The sequence below is a fragment of the Melopsittacus undulatus genome, chromosome 4, assembly GCF_012275295.1.
Source record: "Melopsittacus undulatus isolate bMelUnd1 chromosome 4, bMelUnd1.mat.Z, whole genome shotgun sequence".
Classification (NCBI taxonomy): Eukaryota; Metazoa; Chordata; class Aves; order Psittaciformes; family Psittaculidae; genus Melopsittacus; species Melopsittacus undulatus.
In genome coordinates this window covers 408155-434707 of record NC_047530.1, presented here as the reverse complement: position 1 = coordinate 434707, position 26553 = coordinate 408155, and the positions used below count along the sequence as shown (strand labels likewise).

General features: G+C 61.1%; 2 protein-coding genes across 2 annotated transcripts; both read left to right on the top strand.

The window, feature by feature from the left end:
- The first annotated feature begins 1440 nt into the window (after nt 1-1440).
- On the top strand, nt 1441-21709 carry LOC117435848 (deformed epidermal autoregulatory factor 1 homolog). The gene is made up of 10 exons (XM_034061532.1): nt 1441-1690; nt 2815-2912; nt 3296-3425; nt 4563-4709; nt 5504-5643; nt 6257-6322; nt 7186-7312; nt 8995-9123; nt 11954-12141; nt 21692-21709. Exons 1-9 carry the CDS (start codon nt 1441-1443, stop codon nt 12064-12066), a joined length of 1200 nt encoding a protein of 399 aa, XP_033917423.1. The 3' UTR covers nt 12067-12141; nt 21692-21709.
- On the top strand, nt 12813-26553 carry LOC117436071 (deleted in malignant brain tumors 1 protein-like). Its single transcript, XM_034062104.1, has 24 exons — nt 12813-12860; nt 12915-13236; nt 13326-13643; nt 14338-14640; nt 14718-15032; nt 15328-15627; nt 15704-16012; nt 16132-16512; nt 16620-16742; nt 16846-16929; nt 17065-17148; nt 17253-17363; nt 17502-17601; nt 21692-21921; nt 22005-22322; nt 23016-23318; nt 23396-23710; nt 23998-24297; nt 24374-24682; nt 24864-25245; nt 25323-25457; nt 25780-25863; nt 25968-26078; nt 26217-26553. Exons 1-22 carry the CDS (start codon nt 12813-12815, stop codon nt 25844-25846), a joined length of 5157 nt encoding a protein of 1718 aa, XP_033917995.1. The 3' UTR covers nt 25847-25863; nt 25968-26078; nt 26217-26553.

The following is a 26553-nucleotide window of genomic DNA, read 5'->3' as shown; positions in this document are numbered from 1 at the left end:
GCTCCCCGAGACGTCTCCCTGGGAGGATTAATGCAGTCTGCGTTGCTGCTGGGGGGGGGGATGAACTGAACGGGAGCATTTGGCAAACACTAACTGAAGCCAAACGTTTCAAAACCAGGTTTTTTTCCTACCTAGGGCTGAAATTTACATGTTTTGGGGATACCTTTGAGTTCTTTTGAAAGAAGTGGGAATTCTTCATTGGGAATGAACTCTGAATCCCAGTGGTTCATAACCAGTGATTCTCCTGAAGGGGAGAGCTGAGAGCAGCTCCAGTGCCTAAAGGGGCTGCAGGGAACCTGGAGAGGGGCTTGGGACAAGGGATGTAGGGACAGGCCAAGGGGAATGGCTTGAACCTGCCCAAGAGAGGGGAGACTGAGCTGAGCTCTGAGGCAGAAGCTGTTCCCTGGGAGGGTGCTGAGGCGCTGGCACAGGGTGCCCAGAGAAGCTGTGGCTGCCCCATCCCTGGCAGTGCTCAAGGCCAGGTTGGATACAGGGCTTGGAGCAGCTGCTCCATAGAAGGGCTCCAGCTGCCCGGATTTACCTCAACATATCGCTGCTGTCGCGATACAGCTGCGGGGCCGGGCTCAGCACCAAGGCCTGGCTCAACCTCGGCCCCTCCTCAATCCGTGTCCCCTCACCCTTTGGGGCGATAGGACACAACAAACATCCCCTCCGCTCCCCTCAGCCCCACCGGGACGTGCATATAAAGGGCTGCCGGTAGCAACGGCCCCGGGCCGCTCACCTGGCCTCACAACGGCCATCTTGCCCCGCCGCCCCCCCCCGGTCCTCCTCCGTCCCAGCAGGCTCCGCGCCGCTCTAACCCCGCCCCTCTCGCCTTCGGCTGCGATCGGAACGCTCGGCCCGGTTCGGTCGCGTTCGGGCGGACTCGGGCGCCGCCCGTTCGGGCGTCTCCGTTGGCCGCGGAGCTCGGCTGCGCTCGGAGAGGACTCGGCTCCGCTCGGCTCCGCTCGCGGCCGCCTTCGGGCGAGATCGGAAACCACCGGCACGGGCTCGGGAGTCTTCGCCCCTCTCGGGCCGGACCGCTCGGGGACTCGGCCCTGTTCGGGCTCGCTCGGGTTCCCCCCCCCCCCCCAACCGTAAGGTACCGCTTCGGGCCGCGCGCCTGCGGACTCGGCCGTGTCCTGCCTCGGGATTGGCCAGGCGGCAGGAAACACGGGCCCCGCTCGTCGGGAACCACCGGCAGCCTTCGGACGAGGCCTCGGGACACTTCGGGCACCGTCGGAACCGCTCGAGTCCGGCTGCCGAACGCGTTCGGAAGCGCTCGGCCGAGTTCGGCCCCCCCCGCTAAACAGCCCTCGAGTGACCTCGAACGACCAATCCCCCCCCCCTTCCACCTCACGGCCCCCTCCCCACAGCACCCCCCGGGGGTCGCGGCGGTTGTGGGGCCCGTCCCGGTTCTGCCCCCTCCGCCTGCCTCGCATGGAGGAGGCCGATTCGGCGGCGAAGCAGTTGGGTTTAGCGGAGGCGGCGGCTGTGGCGGCGGCAGCCGCAGTACGGGCGGCTGCGGACGGCCCCGAGCAGCAGCAGCAGCCTCCGCAAGCGGCGGCCGCGCAGTCGGAGGCGGCCGCGCAGGTGACGGCGGTGACGGTGATGGCGGCGGATACCGAACACATCGACATGGGGGCCGAGCCGCTGCCCAGCGCCGACGAGGCCGCCGCCACCTTCGCAGGTCAGGGAGGGCGGAGCGCGCATGCGCAGCTCCCTCAGCGCACCCCCCCCCCCCCTCCCGGTGTCCGCCCCTCAGAGTGAGGGGGGCTGAGGGGATCCGGTTGTGTCCCGGCTCCGGTTGTGACCCGGCCCCGGTTGTGTCCGAGCCCCGCACACTGCTCCGGAGCTCCCGCAGAGCACCAGGAACACGCACACGAGCAGGGTACCGGGAGCCCTTGTCCCGTTAACAGCATCCCGACACGGGCAGGGCTGCGGGGAGCTGCGGGACACCGGAGATGGCGGAGCCCCTCAGAGTGAGGGGGGCTGAGGGGGTCCGGTTGTGTCCCGGCCCCGGTTGTGTCCGAGCCCCGCACACTGCTCCGGAGCTCCCAGAACACGCACACGAGCAGGGTACCGGGAGCCCTTGTCCCGTTAACAGCATCCCGACACGGGCAGGGCTGCGGGGATCCGGTTGTGTCCCTGCTCCGGTTGTGTCCGAGCCTCGCACACTGCTCCGGAGCTCCCAGGAACACGCACACGGTACCGGGACCCCTGTCCCGTTAACTGAACACCCCTACACGGGCAGGGCTGCGGGGAGCTGCGGGACACCGGAGATGGCGGAGCCCCTCAGGCCTCAGCGCCGGCTCCCTGCGAGCTGAGCGGTTGTTGTCGCTCTCAGCCCTCTGGGGCACTGGTGAAGGGGGTTTAGCCAGGGAGACACAACACAAGGAACAAGGGGTAAGCTTGGATGGGTTTTAACTGGGCCAGGAGCAGGTGATGGCACCTTAGGAACTGATACAGAGGGAGAGTCTGACCTCTTGATGTTTGCCAGACACCCCTCCTCTAATAAACAGCATCACAGTTTGGTTTGGGGCTTCAGGGTAGCTGCAATACTCATTTCCCCTTTAGTTCATCCCATGCTGATAACGGCTTTTATGGTCTCAAAGAGATTAAAGCACATTTAACCCAAAGCTTGATAAAGCCCCAATGAAGGTGCTCATAACACCTGTGAGGGGCCATAAACCCCACGAGTGCTCTTGAACAGGAAGGAAGGAGGAAACGTGAATCCCTTCCTTGATGGTTAGTGCATTACGAGGCCCTATGGACACAGCACAGTGTTAACCTCACGCCTGCTTTGCATTGCAGAAGTCACCACAGTGACCGTGGCCAGCGTTGGTGCCTCTGCAGACAACGTGTTCACCACGTCCGTGGCCAATGCAGCTTCCATTTCAGGACACGTGTTGGTGAGTCTGCCCTTCTATGTGATGGTGTTAGCAATGTCCCCCCTGCTCTCTTGGTGTGAATGAAGGTTTGGGCAGTGGGAAGGCCAAAGGTGTGTTTATATCACAGAATACAGGCTTGAAGCCCCAAAACCGTTAGATGGGGGATGTGGTTTTCTCCTTTATCACTTATAGAAGTGATTTTTACCTTTCTACCCTCATAGACTCATGCTGGAATGAACCTGGAACGTGTAACATTTGAATCTGGTTGGCTGAAACCTCCCAAACTAACCTAAGAACTGCCATAGCGATTGGTGGTTTAGGTACCCTTAGAGAGGATTGAGGGGTGTCTTAAACCACATTGGTCTTGTAACTCCATGGATTTCAAGCCTGTATTTCCTCCGCAGTCTGGGAGAACAGCCCTGCAGATTGGGGACAGCTTGAACCCTGAAAAAGCCACCCTCATCGTGGTGCACACAGACGGCAGCATTGTAGACACCACGGGGCTGAAGGGGCCCTCGGCACCTCTCACACCAGGTATAAGGCACTCTGGTTTTAACTGGGATTCGCCTGGAGGGGTCACTTTTCTCCACTTTCATTGTGTTTCTAGGAGTAAAAACCACTATGGGCATGATGTCATGTAAAGTGGCTTTAGAAGGATCATTTGTTCCCTCTTCATATGGTGCTGCTTGTATTTCCTGGGAGCAAAAGAGTTATTCTATGGTTTGGTTTGTATTTCCATGTCAGAAATACATTTAAATTCTCTTATTTGCCTTGCCCCTTGCAAATAAGCTTCTTGGGAAGTCTCACCCTGCTGCTGGGCTGTCACCAACCTTTCTGCATCCATCCCAGCCCAAAGGCAGATGGATCCTTAGTATAGATAATGCGAGTTCTGCACTTGGATTTTAAAGTTCTAGTTCTGCACATGGGTTCCAATACAGTTTTATCTCCAGGCAGGCCACTTGCTGGTGGTTAAGCATCTGCCACAAGATGGCACAACAAACCTGCCGCCGTCTGCAACAAGCTGCAGCTCAGCCTCTAGGAAGGGGAAGAGGCATCCAGCTGCTTAGGCCTTCTGCAGGTTACAGTTTCAGCCTGTAACACACTGTTAGTGTTTCCTCAGAGGCAGTTTGCTTTCTGGTCAGTCATTCTGAGCTGGGCTGGGGCAGCCTGGACAAGAGAAGGCTCCTGAAGGGGAGACCTGAGAGCAGCTCCAGTGCCTAAAGGGGCTGCAGGAAAGCTGGAGAGGGGCTTGGGACAAGGGATGTAGGGACAGGCCAAGGGGAATGGCTTGAACCTGCCCAAGAGAGGGGAGACTGAGCTGAGCTCTGAGGCAGAAGCTGTTCCCTGGGAGGGTGCTGAGGCGCTGGCACAGGGTGCCCAGAGAAGCTGTGGCTGCCCCATCCCTGGCAGTGCTCAAGGCCAGGTTGGACACAGGGGCTTGGAGCAGCTGCTCCAGTGGAAGGGGTTGGAGCTGGAGGAGCTTTAAGGTCCCTTCCAACCCAAACCAGGCTGGGATTCTATGATTTTGAGAACATTGAAGCTGATTTTTTTGTGGTGCACCATGTAACATTCATCACTTGACACTTGCTGTGGCCAAGCTGTGCAGGTAACAGTACTTTCAGTGTGCTTTTCAGTTGCCATCATCTTTCTTTTCTCTTTCTTTTTCCAAAGGACCTCAATCTTCTCCTACCCCTCTAACATCTGTCCAAGAGAAAACTGGAACCAAGTACAACTGGGACCCGTCTGTGTATGAGAATGAGCTCCCAGTGAGGTGCCGGAACATCAGTGGCATCCTCTATAAGAACAGACTTGGCTCAGGTAACAGTGACCTTCTTGGGTGAGGAGGAAGCGTGACAGCTCCTCTTTGATGCTCTCTTCTTTTAATCAAGTTACTTTTCAGTGCTCTTCCTGAGGGAAGAAAAGGCAGTTTCCCATCCCTTGTTCTCTTCTGGTTTGCTCTGTCTTCAGAGGCTTTTGAACTTGTCTTTAATCTGTGAAGATCCCAGCTGCTGTGCAGTGAGTCTCCCCAGCAATAGCTTGACTCCTCTCATGTTCTTTTTGTCTCAGTAGACCCATGTTTCTCTAAAGAATGACTGCTGGAAGGGAAAATAGAGAGCTTGTCTCCTAGTGGGACTCCTTCACTGCCTTAGCCCCTCCTCTTCTCTTTTCTCTCTGTGGGAAAGCTGAAGCAACAGCAGCAGAATCAGCCAGCAAGCCTGACAGCACAGCACAGCACTTCCATCATGGACAGAGTGGTCTTCACCACCAGAAGGATTAGAAATTAAAGTGCAAATTAAGGAGGAGCTTCAGTTCCTGGGGGTTTTACAGGAAAGACTTATCCTTCCTGTGGATGAGGGATTTTTTCCAGCTCTTTGATGTGCTGGTGAGGCCTGGAGATGGAGCTCTCTAAACATGCACAGTCATTGCTGGAGCCAAGATAATCAATGGGCATGGTTATCCTGGAGTGGTGAGAAGCAGCAGATGGGTGTATTTGGTGATAGTCACAGATGAGCTGCTATTTAGTCCTGCAAGTTCAGTATTTCCTTCTTTAGGAAAACGACAACATGATTCTTAACCTTTACTGACAATGTCTTTCCTCTGCTTTATTTCAGGAGGCCGTGGTAGGTGCATTAAACAAGGGGACAACTGGTACAGCCCTACCGAGTTTGAAGCTATGGCAGGACGAGCCAGCAGCAAAGACTGGAAGAGGAGCATCCGCTATGCTGGGAGGCCACTGCAGTGCCTTATCCACGTAAGTCTGCTTTGTCCCTCCTGCTGAAGGGGCAGGTGGAGCAGCCCAAGCTGTGTGTGCTGCTGCAGTTACATGTGATGGGGCCATGGGGCAACCTTGGTTGAGAATCAGAGGTGTCAGAGGGGTTTTTCTGGGTGGGTTTTCAAGCAGCACAGAGCAAATCCTGTACTTGAAAAGGGATTACAGTCTGCAGGGTGAAGTCCAGCCTTGAGCTGTAGCACAGAAATTGAGTTGTGAGCTCTCACCCATAATACTGTAATTCAATAACCTGATCTGCTTAATTCTGTTTGCATGACAAACATCTTCATTGCTTGCAGCATTGATTGGGTATTACTTTGGGTCATTTATTTCCTGCAGTGAGGAGCTTCATGGGGAAGTCAGCATTGCCATTAGGGTGGCAGTCGATCTGTGCTTGGGCAGACACTTTCTCACGTCTCAGATTGGCACATTTGTGCCTTTTGATTTGGTTGTTCTCCCTTCACTGTGCTCCTCTGTGCTGGTTATGGATTAGGGAATGAGTTGTCTCTCTGGGAGCTGTCTGCATGTTTCTGGCAGGTTACAGCTATGCTTATGGGTTTGGTGACTCTAACACTGAGCCATTTTCTCCTTCCAGGATGGGATTTTAAATCCTCATGCTGCCTCTTGTACTTGTGCTGCTTGCTGCGACGACATGACTCTGGTGAGCTGTAGGCTTTACATCCATGAGCTTAAAACCAGTTCATCCCTCCAGCTGCCACAGCTGTTTGTGAGCAGGTCACGATGTCCTAAAAGCATTCACAAGTCCTGTGTTTGGCTGTGCTGCATCCGTGCTTCCCAAAGAAAGGAGATAAGGAATAGGTAGTACTATTGCACCACAGCCTTGCTACGACTGGATAGTAGTTACTGCTTTTTTCTTCTTCTTTTTTTCTCTTTTCTAAGTAATAATGTATTTATGTGAAAAGCCTTCGGGGCTGTTAAGACCATTTGTGATGTTCCACAACTCTTTGAGGTGGAAAAGGTGTTTTTACAAGGATGCAGTGTAAATCCTATGTGTTGGGTTGATATTTTCATATTAAACTACTTGTTTGGATTTTTGTTTCATTGTTTCAAAAATGAGGTTAAAGTCCTGAACGCTGCAATCCTCAGTGGCACCTGAAGTAGTGGTTTGCATTGAACTGCATGATTTGCTTGTTTCCTAGGCTTGGAGCTAACAGCTTCCTGCATCTTCCTCACTCTAGTTCTCTTGTCTTCCACCAGTGGTTGATTATCTGCCAGTTCTACTCTTTAAATAATAGAAGAAAGAGGCTGAATATGGGCCCCTTCAGCTGGAGGGAGCTGAGTGGGACTTCTTTTCCCCCACAAAGTTATTTTGCTTTGGAGATCTATGAGTTTTTTGATCACTTGTTGCAAGCTGCACATCTTCCATGGGGATATGTGCTGTGTGAGCACAGCTGCATCTGGGAAGATGAAAGTGAAGCCAAAGTCTCCATAGAGCTGCCTCAGCTAATGCCTTTTCCTTTTCCTTTCTCTTTTCTTTTCCTTCCTTTGGTTTGTTTTGCCCAGAGTGGTCCTGTTCGACTCTTTGTGCCATATAAACGGAGGAAAAAAGAGAATGAAATGCCTGCAGCTCCAGCAAAGAAGGATTGCTCCAAAAACATCACCCTGCTCCCTGCCACAGCTGCTACTACATGTAGGTTCTTTTCTCCTGGTAAAAACTGTTTCCCCTTTTGATGGGTTCAGACTGAAACAGGGGAAGTTCAGGTTGGAGATAAGGCAGAAGCTGTTCCCTGGGAGGGTGCTGAGGCGCTGGCACAGGGTGCCCAGAGAAGCTGTGGCTGCCCCATCCCTGGCAGTGCTCAAGGCCAGGTTGGATACAGGGGCTTGGAGCAGCTGCTCCATGGGAAGGGGTTGGGGTTGGAGCTGGAGGAGCTTTAAGGTCCTTTCCAGCCCTAACTATTCTGTAATTCTCTATTTATATATATATATATATTTATATATAGACATTTTATGTCTATATATAGACATTTTATGTCTATCAGTGCCCCCTTGGAACTGGCCAACTGGGAGAAATGCCTTTTGTTTTGCCACTTCCTTTTCTGTGGTAGTTTTATTGACTGAGTGTCTGGCTGATTTCACTGCAGAAACTAGCACAGTGTTGCCACATCTCAACTGCAAGTGGAGTACAGAAGCCTGGACATTTACTGCTGTGCCAGGAATCCCTTCTCCATCCCCTGAGATTGGGGTTTGGCTTTGAGAAGCTGGTGGGGGGGCTGTGGAGTAAGATTTGTGCTCTTCCTTGAACTAGAAAAGTAGGCTCTAAGCAGCTGGAATGAAATCCAGAGCCTGCAAGTCGTTAATGAAGGAGGCAGAAGGTGATGCTTTTATCTGCACATTCCTCTCCAACGTGCAGGACACACTTTGTTACTCACTGAGTTTGATCAAACCATCTGTGTGAGGACACAGATTCATTTGCAAGCTCATCCAGCTCACACGTTGCCAGTCTCATCTGTGTGTCCTCCTGCTCTCCTCACACTAGAGGCATCTGGGTGATAAAACTGCAAAGTAAGGGGAGGGGGAAGCAGCAGAAATGCCCCAAAACCCCCAGCCAACAGTAAGATTAAATTAGCAGCAATGGTGGGAAGAGACTTACACAGGGTTGAGTTTTGGTTTTATCCCCCCAAATAGGGTCTTTTTTGTTTTAATCACCCCCAGGTCTGTGGTGGTTTGTTAATGTGAGGTGCTGTGAGGTTGCACATTTGCTCATGCTGACATTGAGAGAGGGCAGTTTGATAGTAGCCACGTATTTAATATCACATATTCCATATTTTATATCTGATAGCTCATGTTTCATGAATCTGTAGGCTTAATGCCTTGAAAGGAATCATTATTTGCAGATAATAATGCTCTGCTCTGGCTGAGCAGTGTGCCACAGAATCAGTGCCACAGATCAGCTCCTTCCTGTTAATGGTGCCAGATTACTCTTGTTTAAAAAGGGCTTTAAACTTCTTGGAGCCTCTTGGGAATGTTCATCCAAAAGGATTTTGTGACTTGTTCCTTGCATTGCCCAAGCATAAGACATCACTCTGTGTGGACAGCCCACTAGAATTGCCCAGCTAAGCAAACTGTTGTAGAACTGGTTGTAATCCACAGGTTTTTGTGTTGGTTTAAATAGTAAGAACCACTCTTGCTAAAGTTGTCATAAATCACAATCAACCAGAAGCTGTTTTCTGGTGTGATCCCAGCTTGGGTTCTCAGAGGCCATTTGCTGTGAATTCTCTGGTTCTGGGTGATCCAGGGCAGGGATGTGAGCACTTAAAGCCTCGAGGCCCCTGTGCTGATTGTAAATCATGAAAGTGCTTCTGCTGTTTCCAGTCACGGTGACTCCCTCTGGACAGATCACGACCTCAGGAGCTCTGACCTTCGATCGCACATCAACAGTGGAGGCCACAGCCATTATCTCGGAGAGCACATCCCAGGGGGATGTTTTCACTGGAGCCACTGGTAAGAGTTGGGGTGTACGTATGTCTGCTAACATCTGTGATGAGGAGGAAACAGGCTGGAGCAGCTCTGCTCTGGAGCCAGGCTGAGAGAGCTGGGCTGGGGCAGCCTGGACAAGAGAAGGCTCCTGAAGGGGAGACCTGAGAGCAGCTCCAGTGCCTAAAGGGGCTGCAGGAAAGCTGGAGAGGGGCTTGGGACAAGGGATGTAGGGACAGGCCAAGGGGAATGGCTTGAACCTGCCCAAGAGAGGGGAGACTGAGCTGAGCTCTGAGACAGAAGCTGTTCCCTGGGAGGGTGCTGAGGTGCTGGCACAGGGTGCCCAGAGAAGCTGTGGCTGCCCCATCCCTGGCAGTGCTCAAGGCCAGGTTGGACACAGGGCTTGGAGCAGCTGCTCTATGGGAAGGGGTTGGGCTTGGAGCTGGAGGAGCTTTAAGGTCCCTTCATCACAACCCCTTCCATGGTTCCATACCCCCCGTCCCGCAGCACCAACCCCCCCGCGCTGGCACAGGGCTGGAAGGGGACCCCCATCCCCTTACCCAAGTGTCCGCAGGGGGCAGGAGGGGCTCCGGAGCCACCGGCAGAGCTCCAGGACCCCATCAGCTCCCAGTTCATTGTCGCTCAGGTCCAGGCAGGTGAGCGGGGGGGTCCCCATAGCCAGCGCTCGGCAGCAGGCGCCCGTCAGGCGGCAGCTCCCCAGGCTGCGGGATGCAGGAGCAGGGATGTGGGATGGAGCCGCTCATTCCGCTTGGGAATGGGGAGGCTCTTACAGCGTCCGCAGGCGGCAGGAACGGGATGCAGGAGCAGGGATGTGGGATGGAGCCGCTCATTCCGCTTGGGAATGGGGAGGCTCTTACCGCAGGGTCCGCAGGCGGTAGGAACGGGGCTGCAGCCCCTGGCACAGCAGCTCCACACCCGCATCCCGCAGCCCATCGCTGAAGGACAGATCCAGCTCCTCCAGGCTCGGGCTGGTGCTCAGCACAGCGGCCAGGTCCTGGCAGCAGGCGCTGGTGAGCCGGGAATAGCGCAGACTGCAGGGAAAGAGCCTCAGAGACAGCCTGGGGACCCCCAGGACCACCCCACCGTGGTCCCCAACACGGGAGCACAGGGTGATGCCAACCCAGGGGACCCCTTTGGGTACCGTTCCAGTGCTCCCATCCACCCCGGGGGTTTGGTTGACTGGGGAATGCCCAGGGATGCTGTGGGGTGTGAGGAGGATGCTCAGAGATGCTGTGGGGTGGCAGGAGGATGCTCAGGGATGCTGTGGGGTGGCAGGAGGATGCTCAGGGATGCTGTGGGGTGGCAGGAGGATGCTCAGGGATGCTGTGGGGTGGCAGGAGGATGCTCAGGGGATGCTGTGGGGTGGCAGGAGGATGCTCAGGGATGCTGTGGGGTGGCAGGAGGATGCTCAGGGGATGCTGTGGGGTGGCAGGAGGATGCTCAGGGATGCTGTGGGGTGGCAGGAGGATGGTCAGGGATGCTGGGAGGTGCTGGGGAGATGCCCAGGGGTGCCCAGGGGTTGCTTAGGGATGCCTGGGAATGCTGGGGAAGCTCAGGGATGCTCAGGGATGCTGTGGGGTGCAGGGGGGGATGCTGTGAGATGCCTGTAGGTGCTAAAGGGATGCTCAGGGATGCCAGGGGGATGCTGGGGATAGCAGGGGGTAGTGGGGGGATGATCAGGGATGCTGGGGCTGCTAAGGGGATGCTTATGTCTGTACAGGGATGCCCAGGGATGCTGGGGGGATGCTATGGGATGCCCATAAGTACCAGGGGGATATTCAGGGATGCCTGTGTGTGCCATGGGGATGCTGTGGGATGCCTGTGTGTGCCAGCTCCCTCTTGGCACTCGCGCTGGGCAGTCACTGATGGGCGTGTCCAGACCCTGAGTGGGCGTGGCCAGACACCCGAGTGGGCGGGGCCAGCTCCCTCTTGGCACCCGCGCTGGCCAGTCGCTGATAGGCTTGTCCTGACCCCTAGTGGGCGGAGCCAGCTCCGTCTTAGCACCCGCGCTGGGCAGTCACTGGTGGGCGTGGCCAGACACCGAGTGGGCGGGGCCAGCTCCGTTTTGGCGCGCCCGCTGGCCAGTCGCTGATGGGCGTGGCCTGTCCCCGAGTGGGCGGGGCCAGCTCCGTCTTGGCGCGCCCGCTGTCCCGCACGCTAACGGATCGGTTCCGCGTTCAGCCCGTTTGTGCCGTTCGGAACGGGCCTGCACGGGTGCCACAGCCACCGCTGCAAGGGGCTGATGAGCGGATAGACCCCACAACTGGTTAAAGGTGTAAAGCAGGTATGGTTTCATTCAGCGCTGAGGTGCATGGGGATCGCTCCTCCAACGCATGCACACCTCACGGGTGTTCTCCCTTTACATTCATTCTCTTAAGGTATACATAGACATGAGGTTGCTCAATCCGCCTGTACATATTGATTATCTATCCCTGCTTCGTATTACAATGAGCCGGAAGGTCCTTTGCACCTGCGCAGTGCCCTTCTGGTCATGGGCAGGGGTCTCAGGATGAAGTAAATGTGTCTTCCTCTTCTTAAACTTTACAGCTTTTAACCTTCAGACCTGGCCTTAGGGTCTGGTCGGTGCCCAGTCTGCCTCTCCCTGGCTTATCAGTAGAACCAATCATCTGCTTTTGTCCCTTGTCAGTAGAACTGCATCTGCTTCTCCCCTCCAGCAGTGATCAATGCCTTGGCATGTTAGGTACTTAGGACAGACAATACTTTTGTTTAAGCAAAGGAGTTCCTTTAACCCCCTTGTCCAATTCCTCTGTATTACCCCCCTGTACATTGGTTACCCCTGTATCATGGCCTCTCCCGTGTTTCCTGTCTGCTGCAGGTCACCCCTCTTACACCACATCGGTGCCTTTGCCCGTCCCTGTGCATCAATGGGAAGCTGCCTCCGCACCCTCCCCATGTCCCCCTATAGCCTCCAACCCTGTTCAGCACTGATGGAGTCCACCAGGTCAACCCCGGCCTCCACCGAGCCCTGGAGGCAGCTCCTGCTCCATCCGCTGCCTGCACCAGGTGGGTCCCCCCCGGCTGCGGCTCCGCTCCGGGCCCCTGTGTGTGGTGTTATCGGGAGCCCTGCAGGTGGCTGGGGAGCTGCATGTGGTCGATGCCGACATCGGGTCCCTGCTTGGAGGGGGGGAAACCACCTCCTTCCTGCCTGCACAGCTGCCGGCACCACCTGCAGGCACCGCGGGGGGGCTGCTCCCACCCCAGGGTCTGCAGGCACCCCATGGAGGGGAGCACCCCAAGGATGGGTGCTGCTGTGCTGGGGGCTTTGGGCTTTGCTCTGTGCTGATGTTAAGGGCGGCCCTGTGGGGGGTTGGGTAGGTTTTGGGGTGAATCCTGTTGCCATTGGGCTCTTGCCAAGCACCACAGCAGGGTCAGTGCCATGGGGGAACACCGGATGGGTCCATGCACCCCATTGCAGTGCTGGGTGCTACAGGGGGGAGTTACTGGTTCACACTGGGGACATCCGGGCTCTGATCCCCCGTGGTGAGATGTGTGACGCCAGAAGCGGAGCCGAGCCTCATATTTGGGCACAGAGCAGGTTATTGGAGGCCGGGGCCTCGCCACATGGGAGATAACCCAGCTGATAACGGGCTCAGAAGGTGCTGCTGCCTCCATTGGCTCCGGCACTGCCTATAAATCACCCAACCCACCCCACGGGGGGGGTCCGGGTGTGCGAGATGGTGCCTGTGAGGGTGCTGGGGGTTCTGCTGTGGGTGCAGCTCAGTGTGGGGCAGCCATGGAGCACCCCAGAGCCCCAGGCTGAGCTCAGCACCACACAGGGCTCCCATGAGCTGCGCCTCGTGGGTGGTGATGGGCGCTGTGCCGGGAGGGTGGAGGTGAAGCATGAGGGTGAATGGGGCTCCGTTTGCAGCTATGAGTTCGACTGGGGTGCCCATTGGGCCACCGTGGTGTGCCGGCAGCTCGGCTGCGGCACCGCGGCCACGTCGTCCCCGTACGCTCCCTTCGGGCAGGGCACCGGCCGCATCTGGCTCCACATCTACTTCTGCCGCGGCAAAGAGGAGATGCTGCAGGATTGTTCCCATCTCGGATGGGGCCAACACTACTGCGGCCACGAGCAGGACGTGGGGGTGACCTGCACAGGTGAGCCGGGGGAGGCCGGTGGTGCCGGCACAGCCGCCATGTGCCGTAGCAATGGCTATGGCTGAGGCTGAGCCGGTGCCATGGTGCAGACGCGTTGGAGCTGAGGCTGGTGGAAGGCAGCGGTCCCTGTGCCGGGAAGGTGGAGGTGAAGCTCCGGGGACTGTGGGGCGTGGTGGAGGATGACACATGGACCATGGAGGATGCAGAGGTGATTTGCCAGCAGCTGGGCTGCGGCTCGGCCACCAAAGCCTACATTGGGAGCAGCTACGAGGGCAGCGATGACAGACCCGTCAACATGGTGATGGTGAACTGCCGTGGGCATGAGAAGGCGTTTTGGGAGTGCAAGGTGGGGGACTGGGGGCCCTACAGCACCAGCCATTACCTTGACATCGGCGTCGTCTGCCAAGGTAGGAGCTGGGAGCTGGTGCTGGCACAGCACAGAGCCCTGGTTTGGGTTGGAAGGAAGCTTAAAGCTCCTCCAGCTCCAACCCCTTCCACTGGAGCAGCTGCTCCAAGCCCCTGTGTCCAACCTGGCCTTGAGCACTGCCAGGGATGGGGCAGCCACAGCTTCTCTGGGCACCCTGTGCCAGCGCCTCAGCACCCTCCCAGGGAACAGCTTCTGCCTTATCTCCAACCTGAGCTTCCCCTGTTTCAGTCTGTACCCATCACCCCTTGTCCTATCCCCACAGTCCCTAATGAAGAGTCCCTCTGCAGCATCCTTGTAGCCCCCTTCAGACACTGGAAGCTGCTCTGAGATCTCCACACAGCCCCAATGTCCTCAGCCTGGCTCCCTACAGGAGCTGCTCCAGCCCCTGAGCATCCTCATGTCCTCCTCTGGCCTTACCCCAACACCTCCATGTCCTTCTTATGCTGAGGACCCTGTCTCTGCACCCAGTGCTGCAGGGGGGTCTCCCCATAGCACAGCAGAGGGGCAGGATCCCCTCCCTGAGCTGCTGCTCACGCTCTGGGGGTGCCCCCAGCACATGGGGGGGTTCTGGGCTCAAGCACTCACTGAAGCTGGGTCATGGGGAGCTGCTCCTCACCCAGCACCCCAAGTCCTGATCCTCAGGACCTCTCCGATGCCTGACCCTCTCCCCATAGGGTTCTCCCGGCTGGTCGGTGGTGACGGCAGATGCTCGGGGCTGCTGGAGGTGCGGCAGGGCCGAGCCTGGGCCGGTGTCTGTGAGGATGCTGTGGACCTGAACACTGCTCGGGTCGTGTGCCGGGAGCTGGGCTGCGGTTCGGTGCTGACTGTGGCCGGGCCAGGGCTGTTCCCTATGGGATCCGAGCCACGATGGGACACGGGATTCGAGTGCACCGGCACCGAGCTCCTCCTCAGCGCCTGCAAGCGACGGGCACGGAGCACCCAGGGCTGCAGGAGCCAGGCCAGCATCATCTGCTCCTGTGAGCACCGGGGGCAGTGGGGGGTGTTGGGGTCCCCCCCGCACCATTGTCACCCCCCAACCCTCTTTGTGCCGCAGCCTACGACGGCTTCCGACTGGTGAACCACAGCTCACACTGCGCCGGGCGGGTGGAGGTGATGGAGGGGGGGACGTGGGGGTCCCTGTGTGCCAGCGCCTGGGACCTGCCCGATGCCCACGTCCTCTGCCATCACCTCGGCTGCGGCTCTGCCAGCTCCGTGCCCCCGGGAGGCTCCTTCGGCAGCGGCAATGGGACCCTACGGGTGGATGCCTTCGGATGCAGCGGCACCGAGCGGGTCCCCAGTGAGTGCCCCGTGGTGGGGCTGGGGGAGCCGAGCTGCCCCCCAGGGCATGCGGCTGCCGTCGAGTGCTCAGGTGAGGATGGAACGGGGGGGAAAGAGGCTCTGGGGGCTTGGAATGGAGGATGGGGGGTCCTTTGGGGTGAAGGGGAGATGAGGTGGGGTCCAGCATCACCCCAGGACCCTGTGCTGCAGCCCCGTGGTACAGCCGGTGCTTTAGGGTAGGGTTTGGGTTGGGAGGGAGCTTAAAGCTCCTCCAGCTCCAACCCCAACCCCTTCCACTGGAGCAGCTGCTCCAAGCCCCTGTGTCCAACCTGGCCTTGAGCACTGCCAGGGATGGGGCAGCCCCAGCTCCTCCGCTCCATCCTCAGGCGTTACCGACTCCCTGCGGCTGCTGGAGGGTCAGACCCGGTGCGATGGGCGGCTGGAGGTGACCACGAGCCCCGGCGCTTGGGCCGCTGTGTCCGCGGGGCTGCGGGACCCCCAGACCGGCTCCGTGGCCTGCAGGGAGCTGGGCTGCGGTGAACCGGAGAGGGTGTACCCGGTACCGGCCCCCAGCGCCATGGGGCTGCAGGAGGTGCAATGTGCGGGCAGCGAGGATGCTCTGGCGCAGTGCAACCGGTCGGTCACGGCCGTCGCTCCAAGGCAGGCTCTGGTTGTCGTGTGCTCCGGTGAGTGCCCCGGTAGGGCCGGGGGGTGCCGGCCCCGCAGGCAGCAGCCCCGGTGCATCCCGTCCGTGTCCCGCAGGCAGCCGGCGGCTGAGGCTGGCGGGGGGCCCCGATCGCTGTGCGGGACGTGTGGAGCTCTACGTGAACGGCGCTTGGAGCCCCGTGTGCCAGGACGGGTGGGACATCCCGGACGCCACCGTCGTGTGCCGGCAGCTCCGCTGCGGGGCAGCGCTGGAGGCCTCCGGCTCCGCTCACTTCGGGCCCGGAGCGGCTCCGCCGTGGACGGGAGCCGGTGGCTGCACCGGATCCGAAGCTTCCCTTTGGGATTGCCCAGCCCCCTTGGAGAGCGGCTGCCGGAGGGGCGGTGGGGCCGCTGCTGTGTGCTCCGGTCAGTGCCGTGTGCTCGGGTCAGTGCCGTGTGCTCCGGTCAGTGCCGTGCACCCGCACGGACAGAGGGGGGTGCGCGCACACGGAGCCCTGCTCTGAGCCCCTCGTTGTCCCCCCCAGGTCACCTCTCCCTGCGGCTGACGGGCGGCAGCGGCCGCTGCAGAGGGCACCTGGAGCTGCTCCATAACGGGACATGGGGCCGCGTGTGCGCCGACGGCACCAGCCCGGCCACGGCCGCGGCCGCCTGCAGGCAGCTGGGCTGTGGGGACTGGGGCATCCTCGGCGCTGCCCCTGCCCCACTGCCGGCCCCCGCTTGGCTGGCCTGGGTGCGCTGCCCCGACGGGGCGCGCTCCCTGTGGCTCTGCCCCTCGGCTCCCTGGCGCCTGCAGCCGTGCGCGCCCGGCGGGGACGCGCATGTGGTGTGTGCTGAGGACGGCGCTGAGGAGGGGGGGGTCACCCCGACCCCGGGGAGCTCGTGCCCGCACGGGGGCGCGTGCACAGGTAGCTATGGGGCTGAGCCCTGCGCCGGGCCGGCCGCGATGCGCGTCCTCGCCTCACCCGCTCCCGTGTCCCCGCAGATGTCCCCACTGCCACCCCCCCGCTGGCAGTGCCAACGGTGCCAACGGTGCCAACGGTGCCAACGGTGCTGAGCGTGGTGCTGGGGGTGCTGCTGTGCCTGGCGCTGGCTGGGCTGGCTCTGCAGTGGTACCGAGCCTGGGCTGCGAGGCCAGGTGGGTGCCGGGGGTCCCATCGCCATGGGGTGGATCAGAGGGTGGGCATTGGGTGCTCCGGGTGGGCATTGGGTGCTCCTGGTGTGCGCTGCTGCTGTTCCAGAGCCTGGCAATGCCGTCGATGCTGTCTATGAGCAGCTGGATTACACCGTGGTGCCGGAGCACCAGCAGGTGCCCAGTCGCCCAGGTGGGTGCATGTGTGTCCATACTGGGGCAGCTCTGCCCCACGGCCCCACTGCAGCACTGGGTGATGCTGGTGTGTCACTGGCTCATCCCATGGCGTACTGGTGTCCCCTGTCTCACTGCATCCTCTCCCCACCAGGCTCCCCAACAGAGGGCTCAGAGACGAAGCTGCCCTATTACACTGCAGGGGATGTGGAGGAGAGTGACCCCAGCACAGCCCCAGGTAAGGATATGGGGACAGGAACCCAGCGGGGACCCCCCTTAGGAGTGGGGAGCGAAGGGAGCACAGGATCCCCTAATGCCACGGCCTCCCCATCCCTGCCCCAGGCCCCCCTGCCCTGCCTGAGGACGGACCCCCCGATGGCTACGATGATGCCGAGGCTGTGCCAGAGGAGCTCCTTGGCACTGGGGACACCCCCGAGGGGGTGGCACTTGTAGGTGAGTGTCCCTGTGCCATGGAGAGCTGCCTTGGGGGGCTCATGGCTGGGGGAGCAGCAGCAAATCTATGGGGCTGCAGCAGACCCCACATGGGTTTTAGCAGCTCCCACTAAGGCACCAGCCTCTGCTGTCCCCAAGGTTGGAGCCGGCCCCCCCCAGGAGGCACAGGGGACCCCCCGGAGCACCCCCCAACGGATACAGGCTATGATGATGCTGAGGTTGGCACCTTGGGGACATTGCTATGAGGATGCTGTGGTCACAGCACACGAGGCCATAGGGACACAAGTATGGGTGGGGGGGCTCTGACCCCAAGGATGGGTGGCCCTGGCTATGGAGGTCACCTCTCCCTGCCCAGGACCACAGCACAACAGCTCCAGTGTCCCTCTGCCAGCAGCGCTGCAGGGATCTGGGTTCAGTTTCACTGTGAATTCCCATGGTTTTCCCTATTAAAGCTCCAAAGGTGGCTGGAGACTCACTTCCAGGTCGGTACCTTGCTCCCAGGGATATCAATCACCCTTGGGGATGTGGGGCAGGAGCTGGGTGTGACTGGGACAGAGGGAAGAGCAGCGGAAGAAAAGGGAATAAGGGCCCCAGTGCCTTTATTAGGCATCAGCCGACACCAACACGAGTGTTCCCACCAACAGATGGGGGTCTATGTAGATCTATATAGATCTATTCCCCACACATGGGGAAACAGGAGAGGGAAGGATGTGACCGGTCCTGCCCTGACCACAGCGGATGCAGGATGCAGGATGCAGGCAGCACCTCCTCCCTGTGCCCCATGCATGGGGCAGGCTCAGACCCTGAGCAGGTTCCCCCCCAGGTCCCCAAGCACTGGGCTGGGAACGGCTGCACTGGCTCCAAGGGCTGTCCTAGAGGGGGGCTCCTCTCCGGAGCATGGGGGGGACCCTCCTGCCCGGCAGGGCCCCACGGTGGAAGGGGAGCCTGGTCATGGCCCCTGCCTGCGGTGCCTCCTGCTCCAGGAGGTACCCGACCCTCAGGCTGGGCTTCAGCTGCTGCAGGGCAGTGAGGTCCTGCAGCACATCCTGGGGCAGCCCAGCCGTGCTCAGCCTGTAAGGAGGGGGAAGGAGCTGTGGGGTCACCCTCGGCTTTGGGGGGGCTCAGGGAGAGCTGAGAGCAGCTCCAGTGCCTAAAGGGGCTGCAGGAACCTGGAGAGGGGCTGGGGACAAGGGATGTAGGGACAGGCCAAGGGGAATGGCTTGAACCTGCCCAAGAGAGGGGAGACTGAGCTGAGCTCTGAGGCAGAAGCTGTTCCCTGGGAGGGTGCTGAGGCGCTGGCACAGGGTGCCCAGAGAAGCTGTGGCTGCCCCATCCCTGGCAGTGCTCAAGGCCAGGTTGGACACAGGGGCTTGGAGCAGCTGCTCCAGTGGAAGGGGTTGGGGTTGGAGGAGCTTTAAGGTCCCTTCATCCCAACCCCTTCCATGGTTCCATACCCCCCGTCCCGCAGCACCAACCCCCCCGCGCTGGCACAGGGCTGGAAGGGGACCCCCATCCTCTTACCCCAGTGTCCGCAGGGGGCAGGATGGGCTCCGGAGCCACCGGCAGAGCTCCAGGACCCCATCAGCTCCCAGTTCATTGTCGCTCAGGTCCAGGCAGGTGAGCGGGGGGGTCCCCATAGCCAGCGCTCGGCGGCAGGCGCCCGTCAGGCGGCAGCTCCCCAGGCTGCGGGATGCAGGAGCAGGGATGTGGGATGGAGCCGCTCATTCCGCTTGGGAATGGGGAGGCTCTTACCGCAGGGTCCGCAGGCGGCAGGAACGGGGCTGCAGCCCCTGGCACAGCAGCTCCACACCCGCATCCCGCAGCCCATCGCTGAAGGACAGATCCAGCTCCTCCAGGCTCGGGCTGGTGCTCAGCACAGCAGCCAGGTCCTGGCAGCAGGCGCTGGTGAGCCGGGAATAGCGCAGACTGCAGGGAAAGAGCCTCAGAGACAGCCTGGGGACCCCCAGGACCACCCCACCGTGGTCCCCAACCCCGGAGCACAGGGGTGATGCCAACCCAGGGGACCCCTTTGGGTACCGTTCCAGTGCTCCCATCCACCCCGGGGGTTTGGTTGACTGGGGAATGCCCAGGGATGCTGTGGGGTGTGAGGAGGATGCTCAGGGATGCTGTGGGGTGGCAGGAGGATGCTCAGGGATGCTGGGAGGTGCTGGGGGGGATGCTGTGAGATGCCTGTAGGTGCCAAAGGGATGCTCAGGGATGCCAGGGGGATGCTGGGGATAGCAGGGGGTAGTGGGGGGATGATCAGGGATGCTGGGGCTCCTAAGGGGATGCTTATGTCTGTACAGGGATGCCCAGGGATGCTGGGGGGATGCTATGGGATGCCCATAAGTACCAGGGGGATATTCAGGGATGCCTGTGTGTGCCATGGGGATGCTGTGGGATGCCTGTGTGTGCCAGCTCCCTCTTGGCACTCGCGCTGGGCAGTCACTGATGGGCGTGTCCAGACCCTGTGTGGGCGTGGTCAATCCCCGAGTGGGCGTGGCCAGCTCCCTCTTGGCACCCGCGCTGGCCAGCCAATGATAGGCTTGTCCAGACCCCTAGTGGGCGGAGCCAGCTCCGTTTTGGCGCGCCCGCTGTCCCGCACGCTAACGGATCGGTTCCGCGTTCAGCCCGTTTGTGCCGTTCGGAACGGGCCTGCACGGGTGCCACAGCCACCGCTGCAAGGGGCTGATGAGCGGATAGACCCCACAACTGGTTAAAGGTGTAAAGCAGGTATGGTTTCATTCAGCGCTGAGGTGCATGGGGATCGCTCCTCCAACGCATGCACACCTCAGGGGTGTTCTCCCTTTACATTCATTCTCTTAAGGTATACATAGACATGAGGTTGCTCAATCCGCCTGTACATATTTAGTATCTATCCCCGCTTCGTATTACAATGAGCCGGAAGGTCCTTTGCACCTGCGCAGTGCCCTTCTGGTCATGGGCAGGGGTCTCAGGATGAAGTAAATGTGTCTTCCTCTTCTTAAACTTTACACCTTTTAACCTTCAGGCCTGGCCTTAGGGTCTGGTCGGTGCCCAGTCTGCCTCTCCCTGGCTTATCAGTAGAACCAATCATCTGCTTTTGTCCCTTGTCAGTAGAGCTGAGCATCTGCTTCTCCCCTCCAGCAGTGATCAATGCCTTGGCATGTTAGGTACTTAGGACAGACAATACTTTTGTTTAAGCAAAGGAGTTCCTTTAACCCCCTTGTCCAATTCCTCTGTATTACCCCCCTGTACATTGGTTACCCCTGTATCATGGCCTCTCCCGTGTTTCCTGTCTGCTGCAGGTCACCCCTCTTACACCACATCGGTGCCTTTGCCCGTCCCTGTGCATCAATGGGAAGCTGCCTCCGCACCCTCCCCATGTCCCCCTATAGCCTCCAACCCTGTTCAGCATTGATGGAGTCCTCCAGGTCAACCCCGGCCTCCACCGAGCCCTGGAGGCAGCTCCTGCTCCTGCTGCCTGCACCAGGTGGGTCCCCCCCGGCTGCGGCTCCGCTCCGGGCCCCGTTATCGGGAGCCCTGCAGGTGGCTGGGGAGCTGCATGTGGTCGATGCCGACATCGGGTCCCTGCTTGGAGGGGGGGAAACCACCTCCTTCCTGCCTGCACAGCTGCCGGCACCACCTGCAGGCACCGCGGGGGGGCTGCTCCCACCCCAGGGTCTGCAGGCACCCCATGGAGGGGAGCACCCCAAGGATGGGTGCTGCTGTGCTGGGGGCTTTGGGCTTTGCTCTGTGCTGATGTTAAGGGCGGCCCTGTGGGGGGTTGGGTAGGTTTTGGGGTGAATCCTGTTGCCATTGGGCTCTTGCCAAGCACCACAGCAGGGTCAGTGCCATGGGGGGACAGCGGATGGGTCCATGCACCCCATTGCAGTGCTGGGTGCTACAGGGGGGAGTTACTGGTTCACACTGGGGACATCCGGGCTCTGATCCCCCGTGGTGAGATGTGTGACGCCAGAAGCGGAGCTGAGCCTCATATTTGGGCACGGAGCAGGTTATTGGAGGCTGGGGCCTCGCCACATGGGAGATAACCCAGCTGATAACGGGCTCAAAAGGTGCTGCTGCCTCCATTGGCTCCGGCACTGCCTATAAATCACCCAACCCACCCCACGGGGGGGGGTCCGGGTGTGCGAGATGGTGCCTGTGAGGGTGCTGGGGGTTCTGCTGTGGGTGCAGCTCAGTGTGGGGCAGCCATGGAGCACCCCAGAGCCCCAGGCTGAGCTCAGCACCACACAGGGCTCCCATGAGCTGCGCCTCGTGGGTGGTGGTGGGCGCTGTGCCGGGAGGGTGGAGGTGAAGCATGAGGGTGAATGGGGCTCCGTTTGCAGCTATGACTTCGACTGGGGTGCCCACTGGGCCACCGTGGTGTGCCGGCAGCTCGGCTGCGGCACCGCGGCCACGTCGTCCCCGTACGCTCCCTTCGGGCAGGGCACCGGCCGCATCTGGCTCCACATCTTCTTCTGCCGCGGCAAAGAGGAGATGCTGCAGGATTGTTCCCATCTCGGATGGGGCCAACACTACTGCGGCCACCAGTACGACGTGGGGGTGACCTGCACAGGTGAGCTGGGGGAGGCCGGTGGTGCCGGCACAGCCGCCATGTGCCGTAGCAATGGCTATGGCTGAGCCGGTGCCATGGTGCAGACGCGGTGGAGCTGAGGCTGGTGGAAGGCAGCGGTCCCTGTGCCGGGAAGGTGGAGGTGAAGCTCCGGGGACTGTGGGGCGTGGTGGCGGATGACACATGGACCATGGAGGATGCAGAGGTGATTTGCCAGCAGCTGGGCTGCGGCTCGGCCACCAAAGCCTACATTGGGAGCAGCCACGTGGGCAGCGGTGACAGACCCGTCAACATGGTGATGGTGAACTGCCGTGGGCATGAGAAGGCGTTTTGGGAGTGCAAGGTGGGGGACTGGGGGCCCTACAGCGCCATCCATTACCTTGACATCGGCGTCGTCTGCCAAGGTAGGAGCTGGGAGCTGGTGCTGGCACAGCACAGAGCCCAGGTTTGGGTTGGAAGGAAGCTTAAAGCTCCTCCAGCTCCAACCCCTTCCACTGGAGCAGCTGCTCCAAGCCCCTGTGTCCAACCTGGCCTTGAGCACTGCCAGGGATGGGGCAGCCACAGCTTCTCTGGGCACCCTGTGCCAGCGCCTCAGCACCCTCCCAGGGAACAGCTTCTGCCTTAGCTCCAACCTGAGCTTCCCCTGTTTCAGTCTGTACCCATTACCCCTTGTCCTATCACTGCAGTCCCTAATGAAGAGTCCCTCTGCAGCATCCTTGTAGCCCCCTTCAGACACTGGAAGCTGCTCTGAGGTCTCCACACAGCCCCAGTGTCCTCAGCCTGGCTCCCTACAGGAGCTGCTCCAGCCCCTGAGCATCCTCACGGCCTCCTCTTGCCTTACCCCAACACCTCCATGTCCTTCTTATGCTGAGGACCCTGTCTCTGCACCCAGTGCTGCAGGGGGGTCTCCCCATAGCACAGCAGAGGGGCAGGATCCCCTCCCTGAGCTGCTGCTCACGCTCTGGGGGTGCCCCAGCACATGGGGGGGTTCTGGGCTCAAGCACTCACTGAAGCTGGGTCATGGGGAGCTGCTCCTCACCCAGCACCCCAAGTCCTGATCCTCAGGACCTCTCCGATGCCTGACCCTCTCCCCATAGGGTTCTCCCGGCTGGTCGGTGGTGACGGCAGATGCTCGGGGCTGCTGGAGGTGCGGCAGGGCCGAGCCTGGACCAGTGTCTGTGAGGATGCTGTGGACCTGAACGCTGCTCAGGTCGTGTGCCGGGAGCTGGGCTGCGGTTCGGTGCTGGCTGTGGCCGGGCCAGGGCTGTTCCCTATGGGATCTGAGCCTCAATGGGACACGGGATTCGAGTGCACCGGCACCGAGCTCCTCCTCAGCGCCTGCAAGCGACGGGCACGGAGCACCCAGGGCTGCAGCGCCCAGGCCAGCATCATCTGCTCCTGTGAGCACCGGGGGCAGTGGGGGGTGTTGGGGTCCCCCCCGCACCATTGTCACCCCCCAACCCTCTTTGTGCCGCAGCCTACGACGGCTTCCGACTGGTGAACCACAGCTCACACTGCGCTGGGCGGGTGGAGGTGATGGAGGGGGGGACGTGGGGGTCCCTGTGTGCCAGCGCCTGGGACCTGCCCGATGCCCACGTCCTCTGCCATCACCTCGGCTGCGGCTCTGCCAGCTCCGTGCCCCCGGGAGGCTCCTTCGGCAGCGGCAATGGGACCCTACGGGTGGATGCCTTCGGATGCAGCGGCACCGAGCGGGTCCCCAGTGAGTGCCCCGTGGTGGGGCTGGGGGAGCCGAGCTGCCCCCCAGGGCATGCGGCTGCCGTCGAGTGCTCAGGTGAGGATGGAACGGGGGGAAGAGGCTCAAGGGGCTTGGAATGGAGGATGGGGGGCCCTGTGGGGTGAAGGGGAGATGAGGTGGGGTCCAGCATCACCCCAGGACCCTGTGCTGCAGCCCCGTGGTACAGCCGGTGCTTTAGGGTAGGGTTTGGGTTGGGAGGGAGCTTAAAGCTTCTCCAGCTCCAACCCCTTCCACTGGAGCAGCTGCTCCAAGCCCCTGTGTCCAACCTGGCCTTGAGCACTGCCAGGGATGGGGCAGCCCCAGCTCCTCCGCTCCATCTTCAGGCGTTACCGACTCCCTGCGGCTGCTGGAGGGTCAGACCCGGTGCGATGGGCGGCTGGAGGTGACCACGAGCCCCGGCGCTTGGGCCGCTGTGTCCGCGGGGCTGCGGGACCCCCAGACCGGCTCCGTGGCCTGCAGGGAGCTGGGCTGCGGTGAACCGGAGAGGGTGTACCCGGTACCGGCCCCCAGCGCCATGGGGCTGCAGGAGGTGCAATGTGCGGGCAGCGAGGATGCTCTGGCGCAGTGCAACCGGTCGGTCACAGCCGTCGCTCCAAGGCAGGCTCTGGCTGTCGTGTGCTCCGGTGAGTGCCCCGGTAGGGCCGGGGGGTGCCGGCCCCGCAGGCAGCAGCCCCGGTGCATCCCGTCCGTGTCCCGCAGGCAGCCGGCGGCTGAGGCTGGCGGGGGGCCCCGATCGCTGTGCGGGACGTGTGGAGCTCTACGTGAACGGCGCTTGGAGCCCCGTGTGCCAGGACGGGTGGGACATCCCGGACGCCACCGTCGTGTGCCGGCAGCTCCGCTGCGGGGCAGCGCTGGAGGCCTCCGGCTCCGCTCGCTTCGGGCCCGGAGCGGCTCCGCCGTGGACGGGAGCCGGTGGCTGCACCGGCTCCGAGGCTTCCCTTTGGGATTGCCCAGCCCCGTTGGAGAGCGGCTGCCGGAGCGGCGGTGGGGCCGGTGCTGTGTGCTCCGGTCAGTGCCGTGCACACGGGCGGGGGGGGGGGGGGGGGGGGCGCGCACCCGGAGCGGCGGCGGGGCCGGTGCCATGTGCTCCGGTCAGTGCCGTGTGCTCCGGTCAGTGCCGTGCACCCGCACGGGGCGGGGGGTGCGCGCACACGGAGCCGTGCTCTGAGCCCCTCGTTGTCCCCCCCAGGTCACCTCTCCCTGCGGCTGACGGGCGGCAGCGGCCGCTGCAGAGGGCACCTGGAGCTGCTCCATAACGGGACATGGGGCCGCGTGTGCGCCGACGGCACCAGCCCGGCCACGGCCGCGGCCGCCTGCAGGCAGCTGGGCTGTGGGGACGGGGGCAGCCTCGGCGCTGCCCCTGCCCCACTGCCGGCCCCCGCTTGGCTGGCCTGGGTGCGCTGCCCCGACGGGGCGCGCTCCCTGTGGCTCTGCCCCTCGGCTCCCTGGCGCCTGCAGCCGTGCGCGCCCGGCGGGGACGCGCATGTGGTGTGTGCTGAGGACGGCGCTGAGGAGGGGGGGGGTCACCCCGACCCCGGGGAGCTCGTGCCCGCACGGGGGCGCGTGCACAGGTAGCTATGGGGCTGAGCCCTGCGCCGGGCCGGCCGCGATGCGCGTCCTCGCCTCACCCGCTCCCGTGTCCCCGCAGATGTCCCCACTGCCACCCCCCCGCTGGCAGTGCCAACGGTGCCAACGGTGCTGAGCGTGGTGCTGGGGGTGCTGCTGTGCCTGGCGCTGGCTGGGCTGGCTCTGCAGTGGTACCGAGCCTGGGCTGCGAGGCCAGGTGGGTGCCGGGGGTCCCATCGCCATGGGGTGGCACAGAGGGTGGGCATTGGGTGCTCCGGGTGGGCATTGGGTGCTCCTGGTGAGCGCTGCTGCTGTTCCAGAGCCTGGCAATGCCGTCGATGCTGTCTATGAGCAGCTGGATTACACCATGGTGCCGGAGCACCTGCAGGTGCCCAGTCGCCCAGGTGGGTGCATGTGTGTCCATACTGGGGCAGCTCTGCCCCACGGCCCCACTGCAGCACTGGGTGATGCTGGTGTGTCACTGGCTCATCCCATGGCGTGCTGGTGTCCCCTGTCTCACTGCATCCTCTCCCCACCAGGCTCCCCAACAGAGGGCTCAGAGACGAAGCTGCCCTATTACACTGCAGGGGACGTGGAGGAGAGTGACCCCAGCACAGCCCCAGGTAAGGATATGGGGACAGGAACCCAGCAGGGACCCCCCTTAGGAGTGGGGAGCGAAGGGAGCACAGGATCCCCTAATGCCACGGCCTCCCCATCCCTGCCCCAGGCCCCCCTGCCCTGCCTGAGGACGGACCCCCCGACGGCTACGATGATGCTGAGGCTGTGCCAGAGGAGCTCCTTGGCACTGGGGACACCCCCGAGGGGGTGGCACTTGTAGGTGAGTGTCCCTGTGCCATGGAGAGCTGCCTTGGGGGGCTCATGGCTGGGGGAGCAGCAGCAAATCTATGGGGCTGCAGCAGACCCCACATGGGTTTTAGCAGCCCCCACTAAGGCACCAGCCTCTGCTGTCCCCAAGGTTGGAGCCGGCCCCCCCCAGGAGGCACAGGGGACCCCCCGGAGCACCCCCCAACGGATACAGGCTATGATGATGCTGAGGTTGGCACCTTGGGGACATTGCTGTGAGGATGCTGTGGTCACAGCACACGAGGCCATAGGGACACAAGTGTGGGTGTTGGGGCTCTGACCCCAAGGATGGGTGGCCCTGGCTATGGAGGTCACCTCTCCCTGCCCAGGACCACAGCACAACAGCTCCAGTGTCCCTCTGCCAGCAGCACTGCAGGGATCTGGGCTTAGTTTCACTGTGAATTCCCATGGTTTTCCCTATTAAAGCTCCAAAGGTGGCTGGAGACTCA

Coding starts and splice junctions, on each gene's coding strand:
- LOC117435848 (XM_034061532.1), top strand. CDS start 1,441: ATGGAGGAGGCCGATTCGGCGGCGAAGCAGTTGGGTTTAGCGGAGGCG. Junction 2,913..3,295: donor CCATTTCAGGACACGTGTTG/GTGAGTCTGCCC, acceptor TTTCCTCCGCAG/TCTGGGAGAACAGCCCTGCA. Junction 4,710..5,503: donor TAAGAACAGACTTGGCTCAG/GTAACAGTGACC, acceptor GCTTTATTTCAG/GAGGCCGTGGTAGGTGCATT.
- LOC117436071 (XM_034062104.1), top strand. CDS start 12,813: ATGGTGCCTGTGAGGGTGCTGGGGGTTCTGCTGTGGGTGCAGCTCAGT. Junction 15,628..15,703: donor TCTGGTTGTCGTGTGCTCCG/GTGAGTGCCCCG, acceptor CGTGTCCCGCAG/GCAGCCGGCGGCTGAGGCTG. Junction 23,319..23,395: donor GGCCAGCATCATCTGCTCCT/GTGAGCACCGGG, acceptor TTTGTGCCGCAG/CCTACGACGGCTTCCGACTG.